Source organism: Amphibalanus amphitrite, unplaced genomic scaffold (assembly GCF_019059575.1).
Source record: "Amphibalanus amphitrite isolate SeventyFive unplaced genomic scaffold, NRLGWU_Aamphi_draft 000127F_arrow, whole genome shotgun sequence".
Taxonomy (NCBI): domain Eukaryota; kingdom Metazoa; phylum Arthropoda; class Thecostraca; order Balanomorpha; family Balanidae; genus Amphibalanus; species Amphibalanus amphitrite.
Window position 1 is genome coordinate 982954 of NW_024881622.1, and position 13063 is coordinate 996016.

General features: G+C 46.6%; 1 protein-coding gene across 2 annotated transcripts in view; it reads left to right on the top strand.

Annotated features, from left to right (window-relative positions):
• Window positions 1-5757, top strand: part of LOC122381805 (piezo-type mechanosensitive ion channel component-like) — a 97504-nt gene extending 91747 nt beyond the window's left edge. For both annotated transcript variants that reach the window (XM_043366466.1, XM_043366467.1), the window contains 2 exons: window positions 2922-3042; window positions 4093-5757. In XM_043366466.1, coding sequence (XP_043222401.1) covers window positions 2922-3042; window positions 4093-4239 — 268 coding nt within the window. In that variant the 3' untranslated portion in view covers window positions 4240-5757. The remainder of the gene's footprint in view (window positions 1-2921; window positions 3043-4092) is intronic.
• Window positions 5758-13063: the final 7306 nt, after the last annotated feature.

A 13063-nucleotide genomic window follows, 5' to 3' on the forward strand; every position in this document is an offset into this window, starting at 1 on the left:
CCTTCAACTCGTCCCACATCTAACGGGATGAACCGGATATCGGCGGGGCTCTGCAGCTTTCGCAGCTTATATCCTTTATGGTGCGGCCGGCTATCCCCGGTAAAAGGCGAGAAGAGTCACTCATTTTCCGCCCGGTCGACCGTCTCACGTGAAAAGCCCAGCGTGGGTGGCCGTAAGACGCGATGGCTGGGGTATTCATATTAATATTCATGTAAGTATTTGCAACTTACCGATTAACTGGGGAATTTTGAAGCTTCATACAGATGTGAGGTCAGCAATTATACGTGCTTATTTTCAAATGGGTGTTAGCAAAAACAGCGAAAACACTAGCAAGTGTCTCCGGCTCACTCATGCGCCGTACTTTAGGACGAGCTACAGAGTGTGGTGCTTTATGAGCTCGCTGTAGCTTTAAGCCAGCCGAGGACCCCCAGCAGCTGCGACATGTGATTGGTACTGCTTTGATGGAAAAGGAATACGCAATGGGACGCTTCCAAGGAAATTCGTAACATACAGGAATACGCAATGGGGCGCTTACAAGGAACTTCGTCAGTGTGCACGATTCCTGAGCGGATATCCAAAGCGGCTGTGTTTGACATAGTAGTCCGTTACATGCATCAGTCATCAGACAATATTCCCATATGAAAATGACTCAAGGAATGCCCGACCAGGAATAGCATCAGGTGGACTTGCGGTGCAAACCAGCCATTGTGTCATAGGACTCAGTGCTCTGCAACATGCGTTGCAGTGCACTGCATTATGCTCTTTACGAAAAAGTGTTTAGCGAGAAGCTTTCTAGTCAAAATGCTGTACCTATGTAATATGGTTAATTTGTTTTTAAGTCTTGCGTTGTCAATTAGTGAAGAATTTATGCGGGATGCTTCCGAAATGATATCAGTCGGTTGTTGGTGGACGCTGACTCATATAAGCGCTGATAGGCATATTAACTTTTCCCGTAAATTGTATAGTATCGCGCCGTATCTGTATTATGTATCGCACCGTGAGTCTGGATACGAATAATGGTTTAGTTGCGGGATTTCTGAATGTTCGCACTAAACAAGGGCTTTATCAACACAACAAAACAAAACAAGGGATTTATCATTTAGCTCGGTATATCATGCACGATATGATACACACTTCTTATCAGTTCCAACGGTGCCGATCGAGGAAAACAATTCACTTCGATACATCAACGTTATAGGTACGTCTTGTGCAATGTCTCGGTGACCCCATCGTACCCAGGTTCTAAATTTGGCATCAGTGACCCACGTGTTTTATGTCACATGTCGGCTAAAAATAGTGACGTCCTTTTCTGGGCACGCGGCACGGATGTGTTTTGATTTGGTAGCTGCTGCACTTCATCTTTGTAATGATACTCTGAACCAGATTCTGACTTCCAGTTCTTAAACGCTGACTTGTAAATAAGCTGAATGTTTTCTAGACGTTGATGGCACCCGTATAGATGCCAGAATGCAACGACCGGATCAATCATATACACTCTGACGGGGTCATTAGGTACATGACGCTCGACTATATGGCCGGCATACCCTCGCAACAGGGTTTGCCGCATGAGTGACCTAGCAGCTGCTTTTGAATTGTAAACCAGCCTATAAATAGCTCCCGGCACTCCCTCTGTTTATATTCGCTTCACATATATCCACTCGAAGGGCTGTTTTTATCCGCCTGAACTCCATGAATGTCTGGCAGTTGTATCCATGTTGCAATCACGGACGCGCGATGGCAGATGCAGGATGGTTTATCAGATGGGCCACACCTGTTTTGTCCGGTCGGAGCGCTCCAGACATCCGTACCCCTACCCCCGACCGGTTCAGACATAGATAGGTAAGCCTGCTCACTGCTCAGGGCTCAGTGTAGCCCTGAGCTCATCTCCATTCGCTCCGCCGTGCCGTGAGCGTCGTTGTCATGTGACGTCGCTCTCATGTATGACGTCGCTCTCATGGGTGACGTCATGGCGCGTGCCAGCTAAGCGGTTCGTCACGCGTCATCAGTAAGTGACGCCCGTTAGATGACGCGCCCAGTATCCGGTGACGCCGGGGTCTCTGATGACGTCTGCCGGCGCGGCGTGTGCGAGGGGCCGGCCGGTACGGCGGGGTCCGCGGCGGCCGTCTCCGCTTACAAGAAGGCGGCTCTGGTTCTCAATGCGCCCGGATACGGTGGCGTTGTCTGCGACGTGACGTGGCCAGGAGGAACTTGAGCACGGAATTTCACACCTTCGAGCCACACCTTTCTTTGGCGGATGGGAGAGGTTGATTGACAGTTCGAAAAAGTTATACACTGCCGGCATGGATAGCGTCGTTACACGAACAAAACAACAGTGAAAAACGTATTCTACACAGCGTCTGAGATATATATGTTTTATTAAGCATGCATTTTGCACAGCAAGCTGTAACCAGCCGCCCAAACTACATGTTTATACTCTCAGCGTGTTCTTATAAATAGTTTGATAATTTTGCGCCCGTCTGGTTGTTTATGAAAGTCGAGTATACCAAAGGTGGATATGCCAAAGGGTAGATTCGAAAAGGATTCCGCTGATGGGACTGTTCTGACTACCGACTACCGGCGTTCACGACCATCTGTGTGTAGTGAGCCGGACTTCTCAGAGCCTGGTTCACACCGAACCATGTCATCATCTCGCCGGTGATAGGTCTCATATAAAAAAACGCAGATAGATCACCGGTCTCACCGATACTCGCATGTGATCCTCTCGCCGATGCCCCTAATTCTTACAAATTCTTACTCGACTTTCTTCCGAAAACGCCTTTTTATGTTTCTGTCCCCTTTCAGTATTTACATATATTATCTACCGCATGAGACGTGGCGTGATAATTTACCTGCAGATGAGTCGATACGCTAACCTCGTCCACCGTCATAACCGCTGACCGGTCTCTCGTCTGTGCCCGCAGCATCATCGGTTCATACACCACCTTCGTGCTGGTCATCGGCCGCCTGTGCCGGACCCCGTTCGTTGACATCTCCTACCATATAATGTTCGACGAACTGCCCTACGTGGATCGAATACTGCAGGTTAGTTTATAGTTGCAGTGTCTACGGGGCTAGGATTCATGGACCGAACTCTGCAAGTCAGCAAGGTCATTCGCTCATCCCCTCCCTACCCATCCGGGCCAACCCGTGCCCGGCCTCCCAGCATACATATGCTGTCGGGCCGGGCCGCCGCGCCTGCCTCTCACACGGATCATCTGCCAGCATTGTGGGCGGCTCGCTTGACGGGTCGGTGGTCAGGGGCGCCGCTTCGCATGGATAGCCTCACCAAGCTGCGAGGTGGCGGGGGCAGAGGCCGGGGCGGGAACAGTAGTTCCTGCTTATGAATCTAGGTTGGATGCCAATCGTGCACGGAGGGATAAGTGTGGCCGTATAGTACGCATGTTTTGTAGCTTTTATAGTGCCTGTTTTTTAGAAACGAAGTACGATGTAATGACACCGATAGGAGCTGAAAGCTAAAGATGGGTCTATATATATGCTATGGATATAGAGCTGTGGGTATGTGACAGTGTGATGTTGCCTGAGTGATATGTGAAATAGAAATGTGTTCATAAAAAGGTCATACGTCATGAGCCGAGTTCGAATTCCGCTCGTGCACCGTAGCCTGACGAGGATTGCAATTTATATTTGTCTGTTCCTGTGTCGTTGCGGTTGCTTTAATGTCCGAATGCACTTTTATAGATAACTTTGTTCTTGATAATCATAAAAGCAGCAACAGTTGCCCAATGACGGATACAGTCTATTATTTGTTGTCCTCGTCTATTGTCTTCGGCGAATTAGCATAAAACAGGGTGCGCTTGAGTATAAAAGTAGTGAAGTCTGCTTCCATGCATCTTTGATAATTGTCTTGAGAGCTTTTTTGTGAAATTTTCGCATAATTTTTCGCACCTGAAAGATAAATATCAGAATCTTGTGGTAAGAGCGAAGTTGCCAGCTGCTCTTTTTTTTTTTGCTGTAAAATGTCGCGACTGATTTGGGAGGTCACAAACGCTCCTAGAATAACAGCTTGTCTTCTGTGCGCTCCTGTATGCCTCTGTTCTCTTTCGTCACATGCACGCTCTTTGTGATTTTCAGATATGCGAGGATATATACTTAGTACGAGAAAGAGGCAACTTGGCACTGGAAGAGGAACTATTCGCGAAGTTAATATTCCTCTACCGGTCGCCTGAGATGATGATAAAGTACACAGAACCTCCGAGAGAAGATAGTCATAGCCAATAAACTCTGTCATCGTTCGACTGGTGTGAACTACAAACAGTGCTGGTGACATGACACTTCCTTGCGAGAGTCCTGTTTCTGTTTTGGCTCAGGATGACTGGTGTGGAGGATAATGATTGAAAAGTGAACCACTAGCCGCGGCTCTGTGCTCGCATCGGGGCAGTCTGTCAACCCTGGTGCACTGCTCGAATCGGAATGATCTGCCAAAGATTGCTCTGTCCCGCTAGAGTTTGTCATGTTTGAGTGGTGAGCCAACCTCGGTGCTCTGCTCGCACTGCGGCGATCTACCAACCGAAGCGTTCTGCTCGAATTGAAGCTATCTGCCAACGGTTGCGCTCGTTTCGACGTGTGGCGAGTGGAAACGGCCCGAAGGCCGGACGACTAGGACGAGCCAACCCCGAGCGCGCCTGTCAGGCCGGTGTGGGCGTGGGCGCTCCCCGGGCGTTGGCAGGTGGGCCGCCGGCTACCGACGGGCGCCTGACTGTTTTACTTGCCAGCCTTATTTGTGGACGGTTTTTGAGGAGTCTGTACGTTTTGAACGATCCTGCTGAAAATGGTAAAGAAGCAGAGGTGACTTCTAGTGGATGTGTATATCGTTGAACGGAAAGTGTAGGACGTAGGTGTACTTTATATTGTAATCGGGGCTGGTACGACAGGTTCGTTCGCATGACTGTTTACATAGCTGAACGAAGAGCTTTTTGAACCTATTTATGCGCAGGTGTGAGACAGTGTCCTAAGTAAACCTGGTGTAGAAGTAATAATCTGATCGTAAGTGGTTGAATTGTAATGACGACATGTTTGCTAAAAACTATCAATCTTGTCGGTGTGGTCGGTCCAGCGCCAATAATGAATCCACGGCGGTTTTATGTTGTCTTTCATTGAATTCCTGCGTTTCGCTGCATTGTCTGAGTTGCTGATTTATGCTAAGCCGTTGCCGAGTGTCGAATGCTACAGGTCGCTCGAGAGGTCGTTTGATACGATTTTGATGTGCCTACCGATGTGCTGGCCGGCGGCTGGTGACTGCCAAACTGTGCTGGTGCCACTGCGGACGGCAGACTGTCTTTAGCCGCGCTGCAACACTTCTCCCTCGTCCGCGGCTGCTGTGTGTAGCTGGGCCGTCCGACTTGTGCCACCTGCGCGGGTTTATCGCGCCTCTGACGGCCACCGCCGCGCACACTGCGTCTCTGGCGGTCCCGTGGTGGCACCTCGGCTCCATATTCCGCGGTGGGCTCGTCGTGAGCTCGAACGCACGTGCGCGCGGCGTGTCGAACCCGCGGTGGGCTCGTCGTGAGCTCGAACGCACGTGCGCGCGGCGTGTCGAACCACTGTCGCCGCGGCCCGGAGTGGGGCCGATTGCAGTTCGTTGCTCCGTACGCACCGGTACGTACGGCTGTCAGTGCGGCGCGTGTCTCAGCGGTGGTGCGAGGGTTCTGCGAACTCACCGCTCCTGTGCGACCTGATGTGGGCGCGACCTGTGTCAGCGCCGTGTGCAGCTCCATCAAATACAAGGAGATGTTTGAGTGTGAGTGTTTGAAGCATTGAATTCGGGTAATAAAACAGCCTGCAACATTTTTTTTATTTCTGGGGGCTTATTTCTCACAGCTGGTAATTGGCATCATTTGAGCTAGTTTCGCGTAATGCATAAGTGCATATCGTAAAAAATGAATTGCTGGGTCTCAAGTAGGTACACATCTGACACCAATCATCTTTTTACTCACCAGGCTCCGAAACTCGCACCACCTGCCGCCAACTATTCTACACCCTGTGCGCTCACTCTGCCCATTCCATCCTTATATCTATTCGTTCAGCTCTCAGTTGAACTTCTATGGGCATCTGGCGACCCTGGCTGGCCCCACGAGGCACCGAGCGACGGAACGGTGACAGGCTACCGCCGACTGTCACCGTGACAAGTTACCGCGCACTGTCACCGTCGTGACTGCGCGGCTGACAGTCGTGGGGAGGGGAGGGTGCTGTCAGCCGGACGCCCCGGACTTCGGGGGGGGACGACTCTTTGACAGCCCACAACTCAATGGGGATGGAACTTCGGTACAGACCGAGTACTTCGTTGTTTGCAAGCCAGTGTATATGTTACGGCCCGTTTGAAAACCCGGCCTGTATTAATGCTGCCCGGCCCGCATTAATACTGACCGGAGACCTGGCCCGTATTAATACGGCCCCCGGTCAGCATTAATGCGGGCCGCCTGGCGGGCAGCATTAATACGGACCGGGCAGTATTAATACAGCCCACTTTTTTCCTCACGGCCATATGAAAACTCGGGCCATATCAAAACTAGCCAACTAGTCTCTATTCCATGTCTTAGCAAATGCTGCGTAGGCCTGCAGTGGTCTTAAATGTCTTTTATACTTTTTGACTGTTGGCTAGTAAATATTTGTTTCGTGGTATCTTCAGCGTATAGACCCACCATACCTTGACCTTACACCATACATGACATTGACACCCACCATAATGCATTGGTACAACATCATTTTACATGTTCCAGTGTTTAAAACCACAACAAGACTAGAAACACGCAGATAATATGAGCCAACATACGCTGAATTGCGATTCCGGCCAAACATGGTCTCGAGGATCAGGTCACAGGTTAAAGGTCACTTGGGTTAGGGTCATGAAATTTTAGAGCAGGTGTAAAATTGAATAACTCGAGGGTACTGAAAGTTTCGTCGCGATCGGCCGTTTTTTACGCGAGTTATTCGCAAAAAAACGAGGGGGGGTCCGTTCGACCCCACCCCCCATGGCTTTTTATGGCTTTTTGCGATGTAAGTGCGAGGGTTAAGTGGAAATCAGTGCTCAAGTCCTCGAATTATGACATTTTCAAAATGAAGTTGCCATACTCTTTATGATCACTAGTTATTAAGATCAGATAATGAAACAGATGCGTGATACGCTGATACTCACTGTCGGTCCTCCAGCGGTAATGGAAGAAATGGGCGCGCGGCAGTGTCGGCACTCCCTGAGGTGACCTTGGGCGATGTGTTAGACCTGCTTTTATTACCCTGGTCAACGTCTAGATGAATATTGCTGGTTGTCTCTACAAAATTATGATAAACCCTCGTTTGTTTTCTCTAAATGGTGTTTTGAACTATTTTAACCCGCGCCCCGCTGGGCTATTCAGCCATACGCGCCCTGCTGGGGGGGGGGGGAGATTCTGCCCCCCCCCCCTGTCTAACTTCCGAACCGATGGTCGTAGAAAGACGGGGAAAACGGCAATCGAAAGCTCTCAACAAGGCAGATCTTAAGAGCCCAAATTTTTTTGCTTAAGTAGGTCAGAGGTCAGGTCAAGGTCAGGTCAAGGGTACAAAATGCAAGTTTCTACAGTATCGGCCTTGCACCGTAGTTGCCGAAGAATGGACTGAGACTGATTGCCCAAAACGTGTTCTTAGACTACCAAGACAATATTCGTTGCATACAATGTCATTCAAAGGTCAAGGTCAAGGTCATGTCACGTCAGGTCAGGTCACCAAAAACAAAATATAGTAAAGGGCATGTGCGACAAATGTTTTATGGGTCACTTTACTCATAGAATTCAATAGGCACACTCAATAAGTGATATGGACCACCTCTGGATGAATTTCAGGTCGAGGTCAGGTCAAGGTCAGGTCAAGTGAGGTCAAATTTTGAAGTTGGTTTTTAAGGCCAAAAAAGTGTCTATCTGATGCAGTTTTTCACGGCGAATCGAATGGTGCTATTTTTGTTTCCGTACGAGGTCTAGAACTTCCAAAAAATCAGTTTTCAAAATTTTTGTGTGTCGTGACGTCATAAAATTTTGAATAACTCCCACATTTTTGAACCGATTCTTCTAAAAATTGGTATGTAGGTGCACATAGACCACTTCTCTGACATATATTCCGTTTTTTTATACACTCAAAATTTTGGATTTTATAATTATTTTCCCAAAAAAGTCATTTTTTTTAGAAAAAAAATTGGGCCAAAATCCAAAATTTTCAAAAAACCGAGATAGCCATTTGATAGACAAAGTGGAATGACGCATAACCTTGTTACGTCCTGATTTCTTTTAAAATGAAGATGTTAGCGGCGTTTGAAATTTTGCCGTTTTTGAGGCGAAAATGGCGAACATGACGTCACTAAAACGTCAATTTCTCAAAAAATTTCCGACGGATTTCGCTCAAATTTTTTAGGGAACGTGTCAAATTGATGTATGATAAGGTACCGAAAGTTTGACGTCGCTGGCGTAACGCGTTTAGAAGTTATTGGCGAAAAACGGGAGGGGGGGCAGATTCTGCCCCCCCCCCCCCCCAGCGGGGCGCGGGTTTATCACGTATAATAGCATCTATTTTCTCGAGCACGTTTTATTCCATATCATTGCCGAGCACTAGTTTGAACTGCTTGCCCAATTCACTGCCTTTCGATCTGTTCGCTAGTCTCGGGGTATATGTTCCGGTCTTGTAATCGAATGGTTGTGGGTTCGAAGCGGGGTTGGCGAATATTTACACATGGTGTTCAACTTTTATCAGTAAGCCGCCGTCTATAAAGACATGCTAATGTTATTGATTTTGCAGCAGACAGATAAGTTTTGAAATAAAAGGTGGGCAGCATTTATACTGCCCACCTAAATCGGCCGCATTAATACCGACCGGCAAGGCGGCCCGCATTAATGCTGACCGGCCCGTATTAATACGGGCCAGGTCTCCGGTCAGTATTAATGCGGGCCGGGCAGCATTAATATGGGCCGGGTTTTCAAACGGGCCGTAACATATACACATTATGCAGGTTGATTTAACAAATGAAAACAAAAGTAATCATTTATCAAAAGCTTATCAGTAGGTATGCCATGATTCTTTGCAACCATGTTGCTAATTTTCCTTTGGCAAACATAAGCAACCTTAATAATGATGGTTAAAAGTGTTTTTCCCGACCTTGTGTTCGTCATTTGGACGAGTGAAAAATTTCACTTGATTTCACAGCTTGTAATTCACGGCTGCATGCATGGTGTGTTTCAGCCTTGTTATTTGCAAAGTTGTTTTTCTACTGCGTCATAACGGCGTAGCGTTTCATAGGTTTTTGTTCGTAGTGCCCCTCGAGCCATGATACCTGTTACTAGGTCTACTTGGTCTAGTTACTATTATAGGGTCGCCCACAAAAAAAATTAAATAATATAAAGGATTTTCCCGGTCCCAGGGCAGTAATGTAGGTATACTATTAGGGTAGACCGGGGCAAGTCGCCCCGCCGAGGTAAAACGCCTCACCGATGTTTCTCACAACTGGCAAGGTTCTGGGGAAACATCCTCTCTTCTATAAAACGTGCACTATACGATCATTATATGAGCAGACTGGAAAGAAATTGTGATGACTCTTTAGGAAGATATAGCCAAAAATGTGTTTTTGGAGTGATTTTTATGTTTTGTTGTCAGATTATGCATCATGCGTTCTTTTATCGTCCACATCAGGTTAACGAATTTTATGTATTTTGAACAACTATTGTCTAACGCTTATAATGCCGGGTTGGTTCGTGTTAAATTATGTCTTCCTGGAGTGCAAGGCGTTGTTCTCTGACCGAACTACGTGATGGGGTAAAACGCCCCAGTAGGTCGCGGGGCAAAAAGCCCCATGGGGCGTTTTACCTCATGTGTTGTTCGGACTACCCACTTCCTAATGTTCGGTAGCTGGCGAACGGTATGTTTCTATGCATTTATATGTACTTTTCTCAGCAGCTGGATGGCAAAGGAAGTATTTTGTTAACATTTGCATTGCAATAATTTATTATTTGGCCTTATGTGGCAGGTGAAAAACCTGCTCATACAATAGTGTCGTAGCTGAACACCTGATAGGATGGAAGGTGCTAACTTCAGAGCCGTGCCTCCCAAGGTCTAAAGGACCTCTCATATAAGATTTAGTCAACTAGCATGTTTAATCTTTAATCTAGAGTATGGGGCTTCTTGCCCCAGGCCTTGGGGCGTTTTGCCCTGGGGTTGGGGCAAAACGCCCTATTTGCAGTTGCTTCACAAACCACTTCCTAGCTGGGAGTCCGATCATAAGTGAATGAATTTGAGGGGTGGAATTTAAAGTAAAATGTCCAAAGAACGCATTGAGCACAAATTTGGCCTTCCAGGTGATGTGGGACAAAAGTTATGTAGCAAAATAAATTATCTGGGGCGTCTTGCCCCAGGCTACCCTACTACCGTACACTGGATAATTGCCAAATGACTGGACTATCCCACCTTCTAAGATGTTGTTAAAACCAGTTAAATTGTGCCCGACTTTATAGATTGGATGACCAGGAACACGGTTCTGGCATTTATTTTCCATTAAACATCTTAGGCTTCCCATATTCCAAACACAAACTTTCAAATATGTGACGTCACAGCCCAAAATTACCTCCTTCCCCAGGCCACATTACTGTCATAAAGCTGATTCTTTTTACTCTGTAGGCACCACAACAAAGTTCAGACCAAGTTTTAAGCGATTTTTCAACGAACAAACCCATTTAAATCAGAATGACTAAACGAGGTGACGTCACACTAACGGTCGCTCCATGTTGAAGATAGCGGGCCTTGTACGAGTACAAGGCCCATTTTCAAATGAAGGGAACGAATTTCTTCAACACCAAGAGGCCGCGGGGGTTGCAACCTAGATAGATAGTGGTTTCTGAACCTCGCCGCAAACTTGGCTATCTCAACTCAAACCCCATGTTAAAGGTGGGATAGTCCCTTTAACCCGCGCCCGGCTGGGGGTCCTGGATTTCCACGCCCTGCTGGGGGAGTGTTTGAACACCCCCCCCCCTTGTAACTCGGCTCCTGGGCCACTTAGCGATACGCGGAAGGCGGCGTTCGAAAGAGCGTCAAAAATAATGACGAAATCACTTCGGTCAATTTTTTGGTCAGGTCAAAGGTCAGGTCACCAGAGGTCATTGAAGGCAAAATTTCGCCGGTTTCCAGGTCGAATGTCGAAAATTTCCAAGAAGCCAACGCATAACTCGGGAACCAATAGAGCTACAGCGCCGCGGAAAAGCGCATTCGATAGTCCTATTAACGCCCTTTCTGAGTAATTCTCTCAGATTTGACCTAACGTCAACGATTTTGCCTGCAGGGGGCAAAAACTGCAAAAATAACCGATTTTTTCGAAAACAGTTTTTCTGCAATAACTTTTGACCCAAGCCTTGTACGAGCTTACTTTTACCGGCATCGTGTTCCTCTCGTCAAGACGCATCGAATGAACTATAACTTGACCTTGAAAGGTCAACTTGAAAATTTGACCTCAGGTCAAGGTCATGACCTGACCGGAAAGGGTCATGTTGCATATCAGTCGATCCGTATCGTCGAGCTGAACACATGTAAGGCGTTTTCATCGCTCTAGCATGCCTCTATCAAAAGTTATTTGCGAAAAACTGTTAGATACCATTCGTGACCTAAGATGACCTCAGGGCATAAACAAGGGTCACGGACACCAGTTTCATGTTCAGTGTGTCTAAAACACTTGTAATTCGGTGTTTGGGAGTGTTTATAATGTCTTGCATCCAAAAGAGGCGCATTTCAATTTTCTCCCACTTATAACTTATAATGGCGAGGTCGCAAAATTGACCTGACCTTAGGTCATCGATATCAAAATTCTGAGATATACATTTTGTACATGCTATTGCCCTTAGCAATCGCTGAAAGTTTCAAAGCGATCGGTCACTCGGTGTAGCTATGACAGACATTGAAAGTTTTTATGAGGTGAGGTCACTTCAAGTGACCTGGTGACCTGACCTTGAATGACCTTGGTCTGAAATTTTCACAACATGTGTAAAATTGATGTATGATAAGGTGTACCAAAAACGGCGGCGCGAAGCGCCGCCGTTTTTGAGATATTCGCGAAAAACCACAAGGGGGGTGTTCAAGCAACCCCCCCCCAGCAGGGCGCGGGTTAACATATCACGAGTCTTTCTATCGCTTCTAATCAATTACAGCTTTATCGGCATCAGCTCTCACAAACTGTTTAATAATATAAATACAATATTCCCTTACTATCATCATCGATATATCACTTTCCTACATCGAAACTTCTTACTTTATAAACAAGAGCAAAATGGCGGAATAGCTACTGCATTTTGCGCCCCCTTTAGGTTTCTCCATGGGGTGTTTTTAATGCTCGAATGAGATCGCTGTGGCGTTAAGGGTGACATACCTTTCAGGTCATGCGCATTTGATTTTATACTTAAAGGATATACTGTTTATACTGTTCACTTTTAACATGGGGTTTTGAACTGGAATAGCAGTTTTGTTATTTGTAGCTTGAGCTGAGACTAGCACAAATCGGAAGCTTTACGGCCCAGCGATCACACTATGTAGATGAATATATTCCATTTCTCGTTCCGAAAAGAGTGCCTTGCTGAGGAATTCAGTTACGTCGTCGTCAGCCAATCAGCATACTGCGTACAGCCGATGGATTTGTAACTAAGCAATATGATTGGTCATCCGTAATAAGCTTCCGCGTCAAACATTTTTTTTTTGTGGGATAGGTATAGTTCTTCCTATATAAAAATATAGAAAATAATCTTTTTAAAGAGGTTTTATTTTCTTTGCTGATCATTTGCTGATCATTTGCTGAAAATTATACATCCATTGAAAAAAACTAACTTTGAGAAAGTGAACTATTCCCTTTAAGTTGTTCGTTTATTTTATTATCAATTTTGCCGGGAGCAGGCTGTTGCTCTTGTGGTGGACTTGCAGTGAAACTCTCGATCAAGGGTCAGTCGAATCGAATCTGGTGTCACTAAGTACAAAAAGTAATATGATACTTCATCAACTATTCATAGTTTAGAGGAAATTGCCGAAGTGTTTTTCACGTATCTCTCACGGAATGGAGTAA